This window comes from Jatropha curcas, chromosome 1 (genome assembly GCF_041381405.1).
Source record: "Jatropha curcas cultivar XTBG-Jc1 chromosome 1, XTBG_Jcur_1.0, whole genome shotgun sequence".
NCBI lineage: Eukaryota > Viridiplantae > Streptophyta > Magnoliopsida > Malpighiales > Euphorbiaceae > Jatropha > Jatropha curcas.
In genome coordinates, this window is record NC_143151.1 from 18,373,638 (window position 1) to 18,394,393 (window position 20,756).

Below are 20,756 nucleotides of genomic sequence, written 5' to 3' on the forward strand. Positions count from 1 at the left end.
GCATTAATACCACGATTATTAATTAACCGGGTATTTAAGCTTAATCATATTTGATTGAGGCAGTTTATTTGTCTAATTGATGACATGAATGTGTTTATGCAGTTGTAGAGTTATTAGGAGTAGAAGAGAAATATGCATGAAGTGCTAAAATTAAATGAGCAGAGTTTTGTTTATTTACCTGAGTTAACCGGTGACCGCTTCTTAGCTTCAGCTTGAAAAACTCCGGATTAAGCTCCTCGTTTGGGGAATATTAATTTAGAATTAATTTAATTTAAGTGGCCAAATATTAAAGTAAGAAAGCAATAAAAGCTAAATTAAAAATGCAGAAAACCAGTAAAAGAAAATGCAACGAGCGTAGGGGAGAAGGAGCGTCCGTCAACACAGACTGAGTCAGTTGAAAGGTCACACCGGGGCTGTATTTATAGGCAAAAACGGACTGTTTCGGCGGCCGGGCCGCCGGAGATCGGCGGTCAGGCCGCCGGAGATCGGCGGCCGGGCCGCCGAAGCTCGGCGACTTGGGCCGCCTGAGCTCTGCGGCTGGGCCGCCGTGTCCGGCTGCCACTGCCGGTGAGGGCGGCCGCAGCCGCTGTCGCCGGCGGCTGCCGCCGCCGGCGATAGCAGCTACCGCCGCCGTGAAGGGGGGGCCGCCGCCGGCGCACTTTCTAGTTTTACGTTCCGGAGGCTTTTTCGGGAGTTCCGGACCTCAAAAAAATATTCCGGGACCAGTTCCACGATCCTCGCGACGTCCCAGACGTTTTAAGTACCATATTGGCATACCTCTGGTAAATTTCCAAAATGGCCTCTGGTCCGGCCGAACTGTTTGCAGTCCGGAAAAACTGGCTCTTTGAGCCTCAAAATTTGAGTATTCACACAAGGAAACTCACTTGAAGTTGAAAATGTCATTCTCCTGCAACCCGTGCATGTCAACAAATTCCACCCAACCACTCTCAAACTTGGTGCTCCAACGAAGTGCTCCATTTTAGGTCCTCTTCAATATTCTGTAGACAGAGCCAACCTTCACATCTGGGTTATTTCTATATTTGGTGTTGATAAAAAATTTTCTTCTCAAATCTAACCCTTTCTAAAGCTTTCTTCACTGGGATATCCTGTGAAACACACATTATAAATAATCATGCCAATTTTACCAACAAATTATTTTTACCCAAACATCCAATTTCTTCTTTTTGTAAAAAAAAAAAACTAAATATAATAAGTAATCAAATACTACTCACAACTTTATATCTCCAATCGACGCTATCAAGAACATATGTGAATTCCCATGGTGCAAGGATGGCAAACCCCACATCCTCAACTAAATCTTGCGTTTTCATACATTTTAAAAAATAACCACTTTTTATCATCTTGAACAAAAAAATACATAAAACATGAAACAATATATTATATTTGTACATATTATAATTCATGCAAAATAGTAATTGCGTCTATTAGCAAGTTACTGGCACCTAGCTGACAATCCACAAAGCTATCTCCTTAATGACAACGAGAAAGGAAAGCTTTGCATGTCCAATGCATTTTATTATTATTTATGTTTTTACATGAAATGAAAAAGGAAAATAAAAAAATAGATGTTAGATTCACGTGTATACCCAAGCAAATTAAAGCGAGTAGTAAAGAAATAGAATAAACTTTAATTAGTCAATTCACCAATTTAATTTCTCTATCATATATTAAAGAGGAAAAATACCAAATAAAATTCAAATCTGTTCAAGATCAAACCTTGTTGATTAGCAAGTATTGCTGGGGAGCTTGGTCCGTTCTTTGGTGGGTACTTGATCTCCGTCCCATTGGCATCAAAGACTCGCACCTTGAAATCCTTGGGCCAACAGTATAAGATGTTCAGCGTATATCCAGGCTAGATATCGTAGAATGCAAAGAACTCCTTGATGCCATCCTTCATAAAGTTTACAAATCTAACCTTCTTAGCCACAACTTTCCATACATCCTTTAATGGCATCCTCATACAGTAAACGAACAGGTTCTTGCATGTCGAACGCTCAAACAATGTGATAGGAAAAGCCTATAAACAAGAATTTTCAAATGTTAAAAAAGAAGAAAGCCAAAACAGGAAAAATGAAGAAAGGACAAACCAATAATCGATAAAGATTGTACAATTATTTACCGAAGATCCAATATGGATGCAGTTTATATCAACTGTTAGCATAGCTTCGTTCACCATCTAGTTTAGGTAGTTAGCTACGTTTGGAGACGAAAAAGATGATGAGGGAGATAGAGAGATTGGATACCAAGGTTTACAAAGAGAGAGGGAGAGAGAGAGAGAGAGAGAGAGAGAGTTTCAACGTTTCAGGTCTTACTTGATCGCAAAGGTTTATCGGCCAATGTGGGATGAGTAAATTAAATGCATTTATATCACACCAACTAAAGGTTAAGTTCTTTTGTCAAAAAACTGATGGTTAAGTGGCAGAAAGGCAGTTGCTACAACATAGATGTTGAACAGGTGCAATTTTGAAACAATGTAATTTTTCCCATGAAGAGTCATGTGCATCTAAAATATACGAAAAACCATTCCATGCAAATATATTCACAACATAGCCCAAAACAGTGTTTTAACATTTTTTTAAATTTCAAATTAAACATTGCTCAAAATACATATAAGTGTTTATTTGAATAACATGTCTCAAAATACATTTATAATTTGTATATTATAAATTCTATTATATGTGACATTGTCCAACAAAATAAATCAGGCAACTAACCTTAGTTATATAAATAATAAGTTAAAATTCATAAGTCAACAAGCAAATAAAAAAAGCTAGCATATCGAGGGATCAATCTCACGACCGATCCCTTCAACCAGGTTGGGTGGCCTGTGCATATGCCATCCAAGCTATTGCTCTCATCCGTTCTTTTTGTGCCATGAAATATACTTGACATCCCCCACTATTGAACGATGAAAAAATATGAAAATCATGAAAAGAAAATATTCAAAACATCGTAGTATCGTAGTTCATGCCATATACATTAAATGGCTTGTGCCATCAACAAATGTGAATTGATTAAAATCGACCACTAGACCTAAATTCAATTGTGATCACATGAAATCCACTCTTGATTTGTTGACCACGGATATCGTTCACCACTATTGAGCCACTGAGTCACACAGTTGGACAACAAACTCCATACTTCATTCAGACGACATTATACTAAGGCTTCACTAACGCATCGTTGTTAGTAACATTATATATATATATTAGTAACATTATTCGGATAACATTTTTTCTTTTTTTAGACAAAAAATATAAATTGGGAGTATCCCCATCAAAATAAATCATTAGTGAACTCACACCATCGATTGATTTAAAAGTTGACACATTAAACCATCATGCAATTAACCTTAGTTATATAAATAATTAGTTAAAATTCATAAGTCAATAAGAATTAAAAATGGCATACGAAGGGTTCAATCTCGCGACCAATCCCTTCAGCCAAGCCGGGCTGCCTATGCATATGTCATCCGAGCTACTGGTCTCATCCATTCTTTTCGTGCCATGGAAAAATAATTTAGTAGAAAACTAATTTACTCACTAAATTAATGAATTGATTCGATCATGTTAAATTGTTCAATATCATACAATGCAAAAATTTAAATGTTTGACACCCATATGAGTATAACAAATAAATCAAAAACACTTACAATTTGGTTAATTCAACCCAAAGTGAATGAATCATATGATCAATTGCGTCCATTTACTTATCTTACTATAAAATAACTATAAAATCTTGTGATTAAATTTAATCACTAAAGCATATTCTCTTAAGGCTTTCAAATGTTGATCAAATCAATCACCTGACTGCATATGCTCCCACAAAATCTTCGTTGAACAGCACTTTCAAATGTGACATAATTTGATTCATGATATGCGATAAAGTATAAGAAAATCGCACACATAAAATACATTTAATATTTTTTTCATTCATGTTATTCAATAAACAACACTCAATGTCATGGAAGTTTTATAAATAAATTACAATAACTATAAATCAATTTTTAACGTATATTAATTTTTTTTTTTCACATACTATGCAAACATATAGCATCCTTTTAATCTATAATGTTTAGATTCAAATCTTCGGCCAAACAATTCCCCACCAATATTGATTCCAAATATAAAATATGACAACCCATCACACTAAATGGTATCTAATCTTTGTGGGGATTCCCAAAAGACCAAACTTCATACCTAACATTTTTACTTTTCTACCTATTAACCTAATAGGATAAAACCCCACCCAATTCTACAGAAAATATGTTTGGCTTTCCTGAACCTTAGAAACTGCATTACACAATTTCCTTCAATTCATCAACAATCACCATGCTGATTTTATCCTTCAATAAGGTGAACTATATTCTCAAGCACTATCCAACACTAGTAAAACCAATATTTGCCATATAAATCCCAATTATTATTTCATTTGAAAAATCTTTTAATTTTTTGTATACATATAATGATTCACCATTGCTGATAATCTCCATTGCAGCCTATTCCTATTATTTGGACACCGTTTTTCATATCCAATGAAGCCATCACACTGTCACTCGATTGTGGAACTTGTTGGGAAGTGACAGTGAGAAAAAAAAAGGTAAGGAGGTCTCTTTCTAGTTGATGGATGGAGTGGTTTTGCTGATGCATTTTGTGCCACCCATTTGGTTAACTCCATTAACTTGATTCACCAGACAGATAGATTGTTTAGTGTGGCAATGATACAGTGGAATGGGGATCAAATACTACTGGAAATCATATCCAGTATAATCCTACAATTGTTAATATCTATGATATAGTTCCACCATCAAAAACCTGCGGCCATTGCAGAGCATTCAGGTTGGAAGATAGTTATGGCAGGCCAGCACTAGAACCAAAAAGTGGTACGAGTGAACCATATTATATACATTCTAAATGCTTTTTCCCTTTTTAATCTTTTCTTTTTTTTTTTCCCTTTTCATTTTAGTTCTAACTGTACCATTACAATACTATTATTCATGTTCGCATTTTCAATAATTTGTTAATTTTTCCTTATTTTCATATGCAAGAAGCACATCCCTCCGGCTGTCGTTGCCAAACGTCTCAATTTCAATTATGGAAAAAGGAAGCTCAATAAAATGATAACAGAAGCTGGCCATTCATATTCAGTTATTACTCGTTACGGATCTAATGGAAATGGTAGCTACAGAGTGCAAATAGAAAGAGATTGGCATGATGTATGCAAATTGGAGAAAATCCAATGTGGAAACATTATTGATTTTAGATTGATAGATGCTCAAAAATTCATTTTCTCTATGTATGTGACGAAAATTAAACCTAATATATTATAATGCAAACAATAATATCAATATCATTTATCATAAAAAAATGTACTTGCCCCTTTACATGTAATATTGTTCCCATAATAAATATCATTTGTCAGTATACAATGCATAATCCTTTTATTAATCTAAAAAAATGAATATTATTTTGGCTATCAAATTATCTATTATCTACATACCCATAAAGCAGTACCATGCATGCATGCATAACAACTACAAAACTATGGTAAAACTCAACATGGAGCAATATATTCAGGGTCCTTTTATTTCTCTTGTTAATGGATAGCAAAAGGATCAATCCTATTTGGCTCCCCCTAATCACACGCATTTTTTATATTAGCCAAATTAATGAACACGGTGCTTCAAAAATATAATTATGTTTTAGTCAATAATTTCTTGACAAATGTATTACATGTTTCACTTAGTGTGTTATTATTTGTAGCTAAATCATCATTATGATTAGATCAAAATGAAACCCTAAAACTACATCCATTTCACGCCAATCCAAACAAAAAAGAAAGGAGCTTGGGTCTTCATTACTTCCTATAATAAAAGATGTGGCATATATTTTCCACTCAATATCAACACAAGGTCTTTCCATTAACCATGCATGGCTACCTATAAATACATTGTCAACAAAACCCTATTGTACCCACAAAACCCTAGTACATCCACAAAACCATTTTTGTCTACTACTAACTTAACTATTGGGAGACGCTTTACAATACAGCTAAGGAGGAGTCCACTAAGTTGAAGAATGAGTTAAGGGCCCTAATCCAGCGACTCAATGAAGCTATCACTCAGCCATGCACAGAGGTACTGCTGCTTAAGGATCCACCACTCCAGAAGGCTTATAACATATTCATTAAGGTCAGCAAACCAATTTCGGAAGAACTCATCACCATCTTAGACAACACAACTATATCCGCTGAGATCTGAAGCTGTTCATGATCATGTGGTGCAAGATGGGGGGAACTTATGGAAGCTATCCGTGTTGGTTGATTGATTTATGCTTTATTTTTTTGTCATGTTTCGTTTAGTTTTGGCTTTACACAGTCTATCATCTTTTGTTTCAATCACCCATTTTGGCAATGTAAACTGTTAGCACTTGTTTTCCCTTTTAATGGAATATATCTCTTTGCTTAAATTGCAAAACTTTTTTTTTTCTAAATTTATTTCTATGCTCAGTTTCTTGGATTCTAATGGACAACGTCCATAATGTCAATAAAATTTATAAGGAAACCATTAAAACAGCTAAATCGCATGGAAACTAAGCATCTCATTATATTTAGCCATTGCTTCCCCAAAAAATACAGTCAATTTTATCCATTTGGTTTCCCATCTACTCTATATGACCTAACATAACAAATCTTAGCCAATTTTTAACGTGTTGAATAATTCAATATCCTTTATGGGATGGGCTCTAATATTTAATATGATCTAAACTAATTTGCTAACCTATCCCCAAATTTTAAGGCCCAAATACAATTACTATCCATAACAATTTATGATTACTATTTGGGCAATCTATATTGGGCTAACAATTCAAGCCATTTTAAGGCCCAAATAAAGTTACTACTTACAATTGTGTAAATTAGTTGTACATTGAACATAAATTTTTCCCCTTATTTCTAAACTATTTGGCCTTAAACATGTATTGGATAGGGCCTGATTCTTTATAATGGCGGGTCTCAACAAAATAGTGGGCCTTATACTTTATAACTGTATGTCTCTAACTTTGTACTTTTTTTTGCATGGTATCAAATCCCATACAACCATCCCACAACTTCAATAAAGCGGCCACAATTTCATTATACTTCGCGAATCAAAACAATCTACACTATCGATGTAGTTTAATTAACATATAAACTCTTTCCATCCAAATAGGTAAAAAGGCAACATAAAATACACAACTCAATCTAATTATACTCTGAGATGTAGTCCAAAAACAATTCCTACTACAATATTTAGTCTTTCTGCATTTAGTCTCCCAGCATTTTGCTTTCCAGCATCTACAGTCCCTACACAGACATCCCCATCAAATGCAATGATGCTTGAGCCTTGGCCTATCATCATCATCTAAAACTGCTTCGTTTTCACCGTTAACATGTTCCCAGTTTGCCTTGATCTTCATCACTCTTACTGACACCAGAACTTGTAGATGCTTGATTATATTGAAAATCACTATCTAATTCCCTAAATAATTTCAAAGCTTCCATTGCCTCCTCCATAGTCTCATAAGCTTTGTACATACTATGGCCGACACCTAAAATGCGTATTGCGCATTCTTGCCACGATCTATATATCCCAGGGTTCATTCCATGAAAAACCACATAAAACTTTGATTTTCGTCTATTATAGTATGATTATATCTCAGAGTATAGAGAATCTCATCTATTCCTAAGAAAAGAAAAAGGAATAAAGCTCAATTTGACCCCCTGAACTTATATAGCAAGATAAAAAATGTCAGATTTGCCCTTTTAGACCAATTTAAATCCTAAACTTGTTTAAAATGATTAAAAAGATCAAATTTAGCTTTTTATGTCAATTTAATCCCTGAACTTATTTGAATTTAATAAATTGATTTAATTTAATAGGATTGATTTTTCTTCCCTCTTTGTTTTGTAATAAAAATACTATATCAAACTTTTCCAACACGTCTAAATTGAAATTTAAATTCATAAAGGCGTCATTTTTGCAACACAATAAATTTATAAAAATGCAATATTACTTTAATATGTTTAACATAAAAAATATATGGATTTCATATCAATTTTAAAGTGCTCAAATTATTATATATTTATGAACTCAAAATCATTGGTCAAGGTAAAGAGGATATAATATATTTCATATATGGTTTTCTTTTATTTCATATTTAATTTTTTTTTAATAAATTATACAATTCAATCCTAACTATAATCTTAAATGCATGGCTAAATTAACACAAAATATTAAACCTGATCTTTTTAATCATTTTAAATAAATTCAAGGGATAAATTGACCGAAAATCTTAAATCTGATTTTTTTTAATCATTTTAAATAAATTCATGAGTTAAATTGGTGGAAAATGTCAAATATGATATTTTTAATCTCGTCAAACAAGTTCCAAAATTAAATTGACTTTTATTAAAAAAAACAGAGAAAAGCTTTACTGCACAAAAAAAGATGAAGAAAGCAATTCTCTTAGAAAGCCAGAAGTCAATTATCAGCATTATTCGTTATCTTAAAAAAAAAAAAAAAAAATCTAAGAGCCTTCGCATGTTCATTGGTACTCTCATCTATTAAATGCTTTGTCTAGGGTATTTAAGGAGGAATTTTCATTCTCTTTCAACCTCTTTTAAGTGAGGACAATATTGACACTATACATATTGCTCTAAGGGCAATATAAACATTCTAGTGCAACGACTCTGAATCACCGCGAGCCAAAAACCTTTTTCGCCCATAGAAAAAGGCTTAAATACCATATACCTTGTATAAATTACCCCTTTACCGAAGCAGCATACGATAGTTAGAATAGAAATTTGCCATTTATCCAAAAGGTTGTCGACAGGTTGACTGCGTATCTCCTCTTTAACACTTTAGGGCACGCTTCCTTCTTGTTTCTCTCACAGCTTTTGCGTTTCTTTGCGGCGAAGCGATTCCCCACAGCTTAAGAATTTAGGTATGACGATTCGATCGCTTCATAATCTTATTTCGAATTATGTTTTATTTGAATGTTTTGTTTCGTTGGAAGCGAAAGAATCCCTAATCAGATTGATGCTTCCTGCATAGTAATATTTGCTTATATCTGATAACATTTAAAGAGAAAAGAAAAGTTTATTGAATCGGATCTATTCTTCCAGATTTTGTCCGAATTGAAACATAAACACCAAATCATCTAACATTGGAGCTGCTATTTAATTTAATTTTGATTTATTTATGAATATTATAAGATATATTTGCCTTTTATTTTGTTTTTGTTGATTTTAAGCTTTACCCTTTTCTTCTCTTAACCTTTTTATATAGAATATAATTCTGAAAAGTATGTATAGTTTGCAGTTTAGGGATGTCAGAAGAGGTAGAGTACCGCTGTTTTATTGGCGGTCTTTCATGGTCTACATCTGATAGAGGTCTCAAAGAAGCCTTTGAAAAATTTGGTCATCTTATTGAGGCCAAGGTAATCAATTCTCATGTATATATATTGGTTTATCTTGAGTCTCTCTTCCCTTTCCTTGTATACGGTTCTACTTTATTTCTTACATATTTTATTTATAGTTGTACAATTCGGGAGAACATATGCGTGGAATGAAATAATGAGTTAACAGTGGCTCTGGGTCTTTCTAAATGTGTAACTCGAAATTGAGTGCAATGGCGGATATGATCCTTATAGCTGACCAAAATACTTTGAGAACAAGGCTTATTGAGTTCAGTTACAATTTGTGGAATAATATCTGATCTGCAAGGGTTTTTCATAGCATAAGGACAGATCACGGAAGGGGTTATGCCTATCTAAGCTATGTTCTTATGAACATGTTCAAAGATGAAATTGCGTAATTAATATTTACAGTTTAACTGTTTTTATTTGATTTAGGTAGTTGTTGACAAATTCTCTGGACGATCTCGTGGATTTGGGTTTGTCACTTTTGATGAAAAGAAAGCAATGGAAGAAGCTATCGAAGCAATGAATGGAATGGACTTAGACGGGAGAACTATTACTGTTGATAAAGCCCAGCCTCACCAAGGTTCTGGCAGAGATCATGATGGTGATCGTAACCGTGGGCGTGATCGTGATCAAAACCGTGACCATGGAGGTAGACGTCCATCTGGCGGCGGGGGTGGAGAGTGCTTTAAGTGTGGTAAACCTGGGCATTTTGCTAGAGAGTGTCCAAGTGAAGGGGCAAGAGGTGGCCGATATGGGGGCAGAGAGGAGAGGTACAGTGGTGGAGGTGGGGGTCGTTATGGTCCTGATCGAAATGGAGATCGGTTTGGTGGGCGTAACAGGGATGCTGGTAGTCGTGGAGGTCCAGGAACTGATCGATACAATCGCGATCGCACTGGACCATATGAACGCCGTGGTTCAGGAGGTTTTCGTTCTGGATAGAACTTCTGCTGATTGTGGTATGCCACCTATTACTGAACTCTACATGTCTTGGTCAGTCAGCAGAATGTGTTTGTGTCCTCATGCAGCTGGGGAAGTGGAAACATCGGTGCTACTATCTGTGAATTGTTTAAGGTTTTTGTTTTAGTTTTTTCAAACTTTATAATGGATGTGTTATCTTCGTTGTTCTCTTGCTGGATCAATCAGTTTTATCTAGCCCTAAACTCGGCACAAATACTTAAGCTGTTTTACTTCCTAAAATGCTGACTTCCATGTTTTGATCTGATAGATCTTATGCTTGCTTTGACATGCACATTCGAGTTGGGTCTTATTCTCTTCAAATCAATTACCGCTGCTGGGTTTCTTGTGACTTTCATGCATAGACAGCTTTGAAACCATATCATCACCTTGCATAGGCATATACAATTATGAGAGGTGGCCTGCTGTTGGATGGGCATTTGGATAACGAATAGTGAGTTTCCACCATTGGGAGTATGCCTTTCCTTTTTTTGGAAACAGAAGCTGTTTGATTTGTAAATTACCATTCAAGTTACCATGTTTTCGGTGTCTTGTTAGATTGGATGTGATCTGGTAATTCTTTTTTCCTTATACTGGCTGCAAGCTAGTTGTTAATTTATGGTTTGTGCCCTATTAATATTATTAACCTTTTGGCAGGATGCGTCGCTATTTATGGCCTTTATGGATGCATGATTGGGTTTCTTTGTTACTAATTGGACATCATTTTTAAACTTTTAAAAAATAGAGTTTCTTTTGGGCTGCCAAGAGCTACCTACAATTTTACTGAATATAGGCCTTGCTCATGTGCTACATGGCATTATGGTGGAAGAGATGGAAGGGTTCCATTCTTCATAACACTTGTAACGTTGTTTGGAAGCTCATGACGAGTTCTACGACTGCTGTCATTCTTATTGTATTGTGGATCTTGTTCCATATCACTTGAGTAGAGGATTCTTGTTCTTGCATTGTCTTTGTACCAGCATGTGAGGTCTTCACTTTGTTTGTGGGGGTCCAGACAAATGGTTGTCGTCTTTTCCAGTTGGATTGTTGTTCCTATATCAGTTCCTTTTTGCTCTAATATCAGGAATCTCCTTAGATTTCTGTTGGAGACAGACATCCATTTTGGCTTTGTTTGCTGGGGTCCAGATTGTGGTCTTTTCAGGTTCGATCGAGGTTCCAATTATGTTTTTGCTCTAATATCTGGAATATCCTTAGATTTTCCGGGGAACATTCTGCTTGTTTTTCGATTCCTCTGTAACGATCCAAATAAAAAATCATTCTTTTGATAGCTGCATGAATGTGTATTGTTCAGGTGTGCATCCTAGCCTGATGTTAAAATCCAAGGTGCTGCCCTGTTCATGCTTCCCCCGAATATTTCTGTATATTTTCCTTAGTTTGCTGTCTACTTTTTGCATGTAATCATTTAGAGACCATAGAAATGCATTAAGCATAGCAGCGCCTATGACTGAATAGTTGTTCTGATGCTTTTTGAGTTCAAAGATGACTAGGTCTTGTGGGAGTTTCATGGAAGCTATTGTATGCCATTTCATTATTTAACTTGTGTTTAGAACAGATGAAATTGATTTTATTTGTAAATGGATTTCATAGAATAAATTGTGGGTCAATTATTTGATTTCATAGAATTCCTTTTAATCAAAATGAAATTTGTTGATCGGAGCAAATCATGAATTCAATTCAACTCAGCCTCTGACAGGGAGATACTTTTATTTCCTCTGAAAGCAACCGTCTGCACTTGATTTTGCTTGTTGAAATAGCATTTCATAAGACCACGCTCAAAACTTTGAATTTTTATAATGTTTAGTTATGAGCGTTCTGCCCTTCGACCACTCACTGTATACTGCTAATAGCTAGTTGTTCACTGGCTGCCACTGCTGGCTGATAATTAATCAGAATTGCTAAATTGAACATGCAACAAAACAGAGTGTCAACTGGGGATGAAAATGGATGAGTGTTTTAAGGTATTTGCTCCAATTTGTTTATAAAGGATATAGTTAGTTACAAATGGATTTGAAACGAGAGAACGTGTAGTGTAATTATTACTTGAAATAGATATGAGAGTAGAGTATGAGAATGTATTTTGATACCAACTATTTGCTATGTTAAATACTTTTCCCGTAACTGATACGGGTAGGGTATGAGTATGTCTTTGGATATCAATTTTGGTAGTGATATTGTGGGTGCTATCTATTATTAGTAAAAAATTGTATTTTAAATGATTTGAATTTGAATAAAAAATTATATTTTAAATGATTCGAATTTGAATGGTAAGATTCACAATTATCTTATTCTTTAAAGGGCATTTAAAAGAATTTGAATGAATATAAGGACTTAAACAAATATTTAAATAGATTTGAACGGATACGAGTACTTAAACAAATATCAAATATTTGAACTATCAAATATTTAGACGGCTTTAGAATGGATACGGATAAGACGAATTTAAAAGGATGCAAATAGTAAAATTTTAAACATAGTAAAATTTTAAATATAGATATGGATGCAATGCATCTTTAAATAAATATTTAAACGGATTTAGAATGAAATAAATATGATTTAGAACAAATGCAAATAGTAAAATTTTAAATGAATATAAATACGAATAGCTTAAAATTTCGCGGCTATTCGCCCCGCTTCCATCTCACTCTCAACACACCCTAAAACCCAAAACCCAACGGATGCCGCTTCCCATATTGGGTAAAAATGCAAACCTAATCTTTGAGTGTGAGCCTACTAATTCAGTAACCTAATCCCAGTAGGCAGTAACAAGCTAAAAAAACCAACAAACATCAATTACCATTGTATGAACATGTTTAAATCCACAACACCTCCAAAAACTGGACCCTAAAATATACTTAATTGCGACCATATTGAAACCTTGGACAATCTCATCATTGAAGACTTTTAGGTGATGCTCTTTGGTACCCGTAGCAGCAAAGTCTGAAATTTTAAGTAATGATTTTTTCTTGAAATTATTTTAGTCAACATTAAACTAATAAGTTAGTTATGGCCATAATAATAACAAAGATCGTGGAAATAAAGGCTTTTTTTTTTTTTTTTAATTAGCCCAAATAAGCCAATTTCCAGCACATAAAATTGAATTCTACAACTCAAAAGAATACATTAATATGCTCAGTACCTAAGGATTAACCGTTGCACGCATGTGCACAGACAAACACTAGGACAGACAGGGAGCGATTACAAAATTTGGGCCTTTTTACTAATTGTTAGATGGATGAAAGAATCTAACCTTGTTAATAACTAAGCCCTCAAGCATTCTCTTCTACTTTACAAACAAGCAAACAACTATTCTTCAATTTTGATACGACATTATCTCCAGAAGATGGACATATGAAGCCTCGACTGCTAGCCTTAAATTTAATCAGAATGCTTGCTGTTGTTCTCTTCATAAGCTACTATTAACTACGAAGATCTTCAACTATCAAAGAACCCAGGACCTGCACGTGAAAGAAGTTCCATGCCAGCATCCTTTCCCATCATAATCATATCGGCAAGAGCATATGCGCCTTTTCTAGAGGTTTCAAGTACTGAAATACAGCAGAATATTGGTAAAGGGCAAAATTCAAGTGTCAAAAGAACAAATGTTTATAGAATAATAAAACATACCTCGGCTTCCATCAGGAGAGGCCACTAGCCCTTTGAATACGCAATCACCACCCTCATCTTTGCAAGCATATCCAGCAATTGGTGTGCGGCATGACCCGTCCAAGGTTTCAAGGAAGGCTCTCTCACATGCAACAGCTAGCCTTGTGTCCTCATGGTTCAATGAAGCTAGGTAATTAGCCTGCAGATAGGTAAATAATAATAATAATAATAATAAAAGCTTCACTAGGCAAAAATGAGAAGAATGTACAAAAATTTCAGCAATAAAAAGCCCAAAGAAATTATACAGAAGATCAGCATTAGCATCAAATACTAACCAATACATGAATCTGGTTCTTCTTCATATGAGAATCACATTACAAATTCATGGCATATAATTCAAGCTCACAGAAAGTTTGATTAGAAAGTCCTATAAGATTTGTCATCAAATCATATAGTAATAGTAGCTAGGTAAACAACCAAGTAGTAAAACCGAACAATAATAAAGCTAAAAATTACATCAAATGAATAATGTGATGCTAACATATCCTCGTGTCACATGAATTTGGCACATTGTTTATGCACCACACCCTCTTAGGTTTGCAGTCGCTATACTATTTCCTTGTTTGAGCAGAATATGCATTTATCCCATCGTCATATGCATTGTAGACTCATGCCAGAAATTGTAACCATCTCTTTTTCTAAATTGTGTGAATCATTTGCTTGCTTATCTTTCATTTACCTGTTACTTCCTTTTTAAATTCACAGCATCAGCTAAGATATCATAATAATCTACAATCAATTGCTCATCATACTGCTTGTAAATATGTAATGAACCAAGGTGATAACCAAAGGACAAGTGCAAATTGCCTTTGGACAATATAGAAACAAATCATGTGATCTACACTTAAATGGTCTGCACAAGCACAGTAAATTTACCAGGTAGATATTAATCAAGATCCAGCAGCACTCAATATTTTAGTATTATTATTATTTGCATTGAGAGAAATGAAAGTATTAGTTATTAATAATTAACTAACATTGATATAATTATTGTTCAAAATGAAATATAATTTTGTAAATGCAACATGAAAGTCAAAGAAGAACTTGCTACACAACATAAAAACTAAACTAAAGGGAAAAGAAAGGAAAATTAAAGTAAAAAGCATGTTGAATCTCAAGAAAAGATATGGAGAAAAATTGATACATCATTAGCAAGAGACCAAATAGAGGGGTCAAATCAACAGGTGAGAGATAATAAAACTATGACTTGTAAATGATCATCAAGCAAAATTGTCTCCTTAAGAAATTTACCGCAAGATAAATTTTATTTGCGATAAATTGTTAGAAGCATCAAGATCTACATTGAAGCCATATTTGTTTACCTTAGTTATTGATGAGCTAATCAGTAGTATACAAGATGGTGTCTCGTGATGTATATTATTCACAGATGATATGTCTTATTTAATCAAACTAGCAAGGAGGTGGACCAAAACTTGGAATTATGGAGAAGCACAATTGGGAGTATGGGTTAGGTCAAGCAAAAGTAAGATAAAATATATGCACTACAAGTTTGGCCACAAGAAGAGGAATGGAAATGAAATGAAATTTGGAAGATGTTGTGGGGTCTAAGCGCAGTCAATTTAAATATCTAGACTCTATTTTAGAAGGATGACATGATAAATTAAGATATAACCCATAAAATTAAAATAGGGTGGATGAAATGGAGGAGTACTACAAATGTGCTATGTGATAAGAAGATATCTAACAACGTGAAATGTAAGTTTTGTAGAACAACGATGAGACATGAGATGTATATGGAAGTCGATGTTGGGCCTTGAATGCTACCATGTTCACAAGATGAGTGTTGCAGAAATGAAGATGTTAAGATGGATCAAGTTTTTGGACAAGATTAAAAATGATCACATTCAACAAAAGGTGCAAGTAGCAGAAGTTGGGGATAAAATAAGAAAAAGACATCTGAGATGGTTTGGACATTATCCTATGTAGATGACCATGTGCTCTGGTTCATGAGTGTAATACATTGATAGGGATGCTAAAATGGAAAGAGGCAGACTTAAAACCACATGAAGCGAAGTTGTTTTAAAAGATCTGCTACTTAATATTAATGCGGACTTAGTTATGAATAGATCAAAATGGAAACAACGGATTCATATAACTATAACTAGTTTGGGAATAAGATCTAGTTATTGTTGATAAATAGTCAGAAGCATAAGCTATTAAAGTATATCACTTTTAACTTACGATAGAACATTGAGCTAATAATATACATTTTTAATGACTTAAAAAGCTACGAAATTTTTGTGTTAAATCTACAATTAAAAAGCTAATCTAATATATAGTTAGAAAAACTTTTAGCTCCAGAAAAGGGTAACCAAGTCTAATGCATTCACACTAAATTTACACAAAGTTTATCATATTAGGAGGTAGAGGATCTGCAGCCCCCCTTCATTTCCTGCCACATCCACATCTGTCATTGAGTGGCATATTAAGGATGCACTAATATTTGGATGAACTATTCCCATGGACACAATTAGTCTGCAGGTTAGAAAGATACAAACGCACCATTTTATCGTCATTGCTTCGACAGGCAATCCCTATTGCCCCTTGAGCAACTGCTGGTAGCATGTCATCAATTGAAAGAATTGAAGTCACATTTTCTGTCATATTTAATCGTTTAAGTCCAGCTAATGCCAGTAGTGTTGCTTGAACCACCCCTTCATTGAGTTTTCTCAGTCGTGTCTGAACATTTCCTCGGAAATTCTCTAGAACCTGCCATATCAAATTAACTAAAAGCATAAAGAAGATGCAACAAAAAGATGTCATTGACCAGAGAATACCAGAAAACCATCAGACTGATATTAAATGAAAACCATATAAGTAAGCTTGCTTTTACGTAGACATTGAATATCCTAGATTACAAGAATCCCAGCGATGAACCTTACCCCAAATCACTTTTGCATTCATACAAAAACCCAAGCATGGTTGTGATGGAGAACAAGAATATATGAAATTTAAATTCAAGAAACCAGGCTTGAACTTATAGTCCAGATTTAATAAGGTTAATGTAGAATAATTCCTAGTTCTTAAAAGTTTTTATTTAGCTTTAAATAAATAGCTACTGCTCCAGTATTTCAAAATCAGAGGAATGTTTTAATTTTCCAGCTTTTATTGGAAACTTATCCCTATTACTTTTGGAGTCTTTATATTTATATCAAATCTTGTTTTTGAGTCTTTGTTTGGTTGAGATAGTATTATCCCTACATATTTTCCCATTCTAGCTCTTTAATAAACCCAAAATCAACCGAAGATAACTTGTTCAAATGTGAAGGGTCCTTTCTGTAGTTGAATTTTGAAAGCTCTACATAACACTTAAGTAGTTGATTCCATGGTTAGGTCCATGCCAGCTCAAAACTACTTCATATTATTTATTACCTATTAAACAAGTTCAAAACAAAATGAAATCACATTAAAATATAACCTCGTCGTGCGACCATCAAATGACTTTGTGAATTATAACAACGAGTAAAAAAAAATAAAAACTAAAAACATAGTACTTTTGACTTTTATTGCACAGAAAGCCCAGAAAAGCTTAACATAGTAACAAGCTAGCGTGCAGCTTTTAGCAAGAACAATTAATATCAGTCTTTGAACATGTAAAAAATTTCTAACAGATATAATTGTTGTTTAGCATAATATATACAAGAGGAGGACAGTATTATACAAGAGAATAGCATTTTTTTTCTTGATCTGTAATTAATAGTTGATAATTGTCATACAGGTATGATGGTAATGTAAAGCCAAATGCCCATGATATGGTGGCATCACATAGTCTGCTATGTAATAGTTCACGATGTCTAAGTGCAAGCTGTCATAGCTAATATTTAAGTTCAAGATGCTAGCATTCAATGGCTAAGTGAAAGATGTCATAGCTACACTGGCACATCCAAATGCCTAGTCAGTGTGGAATAGATTTACATAAAATAGTTTAATATATATTCTCAGCAGCTTTCCATGCAAATAGAATCTGAGGAAATTTCTTATCATACTCCTAACAAACTAACATTAGAACACAATAAAATATGCTTACACTTAGTGATGCATATCTGTGGAGTATTTGCGACTTTCTTCTGAGGGAAGCTGTACCAATGACACTCCCAGCAGGAAGCTCAGCCAGTGATGATGCGCTCAAGGAAATAAATGCATCTCTAACATCCTCTCGCTCAAGATTGCAGGGGAGGATGGTCTTCTCTGGTAAATACGTAGGGACATCTTTCATTGAGTGGACTGCAATGTCAATTTCACCATTTATCAGTGCCTCATCTATCTCTTTTGTAAACAATCCTTTCCCACCTATGTCTGCAAGTGGCTGACTTAATATTTTATCTCCTGTTGTCTTTATTATCACAATTTGAATTGCCCCTTCTTCAGCTAACTCTGAATGTGTTGCCATGAGCTTATCTCGTGTCTCATAAGCCTGAGCAAGTGCTAGTGGGCTGTCATGCATACAGGAAGAATGTCAAGAAAAAGAATATATTGCATAAGAATTAGAAGAGGAAAAATGTTTAACTCACAAAAACAAAATGAAGCAGCCAGGTTATCTTTGCCATTAGAATGAAAATGAGTTCATACTTCCCAAATACCCTTTCCCCCAGAAAACTACCACACTTTATAGATAGTGGTATGGATTCTTACACAGGTCAATGTAACATAGGTATACCCCATAACAGATAGGTATTTGGACGAAAAATTTTTTTCCTGCTTCACAGTTAATATTTCATATTAAATTTTAGAATGTACACAGATAAAATGTCAAAAATGAGTATTTTGAAGCAAAAAAAATCATATTAATTCTAAGTTAGAAATAAGAAAATGAAAGATTTGAAGCACAATAATTAAAATATGGAAAGATCCAAGAACAAAAATATAAAAAGAAAACTATCAAAATGATGTTAGTTTTGTACATTAATGAGTTACACTGAACAAAAACAAGAAGAAATTGTTGAAAGCAAGTAATTTGAAATTCTGAGGAGTCGAAGAAAGGTTCAAGGAAGGAAAGTTTGAAAAGAATTTGACCTGCAAGAAAGTTACAGGAAGATACAACTCGCAAACACCCGAAACCTCTTCATATACTAAGATTACTTAGTGTTCTGGTTATTTTAGTCCATCTCATACATACACCAACTGTCAAAATCTCAAGAAATTAAGTCTATAAATAATTCATAAGTTCTTTGCTCAGTAGCAGTAGAAGTTACTACAATCTCAACCAAGAGAAATTATTAAGTTTAAAGTCAAAAGGTGAAAGTAAACCCGGTGTATATCCAACTGTTTGTTAGCAATTTATTAAACCACCTAATGACATGCCTTATACACCCATAAATACATAAGTTCAACTTCATTTTATGATACCAATAGAGTAGAGAGTGAGAGGTGAGAATCAGAGCTCATAGCAGAAGCAGCCAATCTGCTACTATTGTTTCCAGCGTTGTAATTTGATATTCAATCAATCAGAGCTTACTAAAATTTTGTGCCTTCCATCAACCAAGTTATCTCAATCAGCAAATATATTCGTGAATTTTTCCAAATATAAGTTTCACACTAACCCTACTTCAAACTTCTGATTGCACTAAACAGAATTACATAAAATTAATAAATGTCAACGAAATAAAAGTGATAAAGCGAGAACATACGTACTCACATTTGGAAAGCAGGAGCCAAGAAAAATAAGATTGAATCAAGTTAGCACAATTAGCAGAAATGATTTCAACTGATAGAGCAAAGACAGAGATAATATTCATTTGAAAACTAAACATCTAAGCAATATTACCAAATAAAGGGAAAAATTAAGAGATCAAACAATTAAAGGTGAATATACCCAAACCTAAGAGGCAAAAAGAGAATAACAGAAAAACTTGGTCTCTCATAAATCCCAGAAACAATTTCTAGTTAAGCATCACAAGAAACGTATGTGGATGTATATATACCAATGATTCACATAGATGAGTCTAAATTAGAGCTACATTGAAACATAAAAGCAAACCCAGAAGATAGACTCCAGTACTAAAAACAAAAACAACGGTACCTTCCTCTTGTGCCAATTCTTATGAGAGCAAGTTTAGACTCCTGGGTTTGCTGTTCAACAGCAACCGAGGCCCTTGGTACACTGAAACTACGTTTCTTGATGCAATTTGGAAAAACTCGAGTCTGGAAACATGGAAGAGAAAACCCAATGACTGAAACAGACCCACTAGCGCGAAAGATAACTGGAGAAGAAGGACGAGACATCATCAGACCTTGGCTCGTACATAGGGAAGATAGAGCTTCCATTGTCATTGACAAGCCTGTGCCTACAAATAGAAGAGAAGAAAAAGAGACTGACAAAAGAAAAGAAGATGATAGGAGTAATGGGTTGGCTTTCAAAGAATGACTTCGTTGTCTGATCCCGCTGGATAGGATAATTGGGAATCTGGGATAAGTTGCTTTTTTTCCCCTTTTCTTTTTTTGTTTAACCTGCAGTTGGCAATGGGTAAAGGCTCAAATTCGTAGGAGATCATATAGGAGATAGTAGTTTTAGAAAAAAAAAAAAATCTAAAGAGAAAAATAGAATTTCTTATTTTTTTTCAAAATTTAACTAATATTGGGGAAATATGGAGGTTGATTTGTTATTGTATGTTATGT

At 34.3% G+C, this 20,756-nt stretch overlaps 2 protein-coding genes across 3 annotated transcripts; one reads left to right on the forward strand and one right to left on the reverse strand.

Moving 5' to 3' along the window:
• The first annotated feature begins 8,803 nt into the window (after positions 1 to 8,803).
• ATRZ-1A (RNA-binding (RRM/RBD/RNP motifs) family protein with retrovirus zinc finger-like domain-containing protein) lies at positions 8,804 to 10,679 on the forward strand. Of its 2 annotated transcripts, none has more exons than XM_089725093.1 (3): positions 8,804 to 9,002; positions 9,373 to 9,497; positions 9,912 to 10,679. In XM_089725093.1, the coding sequence occupies exons 2-3, from the start codon at positions 9,387 to 9,389 to the stop codon at positions 10,419 to 10,421; spliced, it is 621 nt and encodes a 206-aa protein (XP_089581219.1). In that variant the 5' UTR covers positions 8,804 to 9,002; positions 9,373 to 9,386; the 3' UTR covers positions 10,422 to 10,679. The 2 variants fall into 2 exon arrangements, with proteins under 2 accessions (XP_089581219.1, XP_089581221.1); XM_089725095.1 differs by having other exon boundaries at positions 9,380 to 9,497.
• A 3,076-nt stretch (positions 10,680 to 13,755) lies between these two features.
• Positions 13,756 to 20,600, reverse strand: HEMC (hydroxymethylbilane synthase). The gene is made up of 5 exons (XM_089725026.1): positions 20,161 to 20,600; positions 18,169 to 18,574; positions 16,644 to 16,850; positions 14,082 to 14,259; positions 13,756 to 14,002 (listed from the first exon to the last, which is right to left on the reverse strand). The coding sequence occupies exons 1-5, from the start codon at positions 20,409 to 20,411 to the stop codon at positions 13,890 to 13,892; spliced, it is 1,155 nt and encodes a 384-aa protein (XP_089581152.1). The 5' UTR covers positions 20,412 to 20,600; the 3' UTR covers positions 13,756 to 13,889.
• Positions 20,601 to 20,756: the final 156 nt, after the last annotated feature.

What these genes read in the sequence shown, in the direction of transcription:
- ATRZ-1A (XM_089725093.1), top strand. Translation starts at nt 9,387, where the DNA reads ATGTCAGAAGAGGTAGAGTACCGCTGTTTTATTGGCGGTCTTTCATGG. An exon ending in GTCATCTTATTGAGGCCAAG is followed by an intron (nt 9,498 to 9,911) that starts GTAATCAATTCT and finishes TATTTGATTTAG; the next exon opens with GTAGTTGTTGACAAATTCTC.
- HEMC (XM_089725026.1), bottom strand. Translation starts at nt 20,411, where the DNA reads ATGACAATGGAAGCTCTATCTTCCCTATGTACGAGCCAAGGTCTGATG. An exon ending in AGAATTGGCACAAGAGGAAG is followed by an intron (nt 18,575 to 20,160) that starts GTACCGTTGTTT and finishes TATGCATGACAG; the next exon opens with CCCACTAGCACTTGCTCAGG. An exon ending in GAAGCAATGACGATAAAATG is followed by an intron (nt 14,260 to 16,643) that starts GTGCGTTTGTAT and finishes ACCTATCTGCAG; the next exon opens with GCTAATTACCTAGCTTCATT.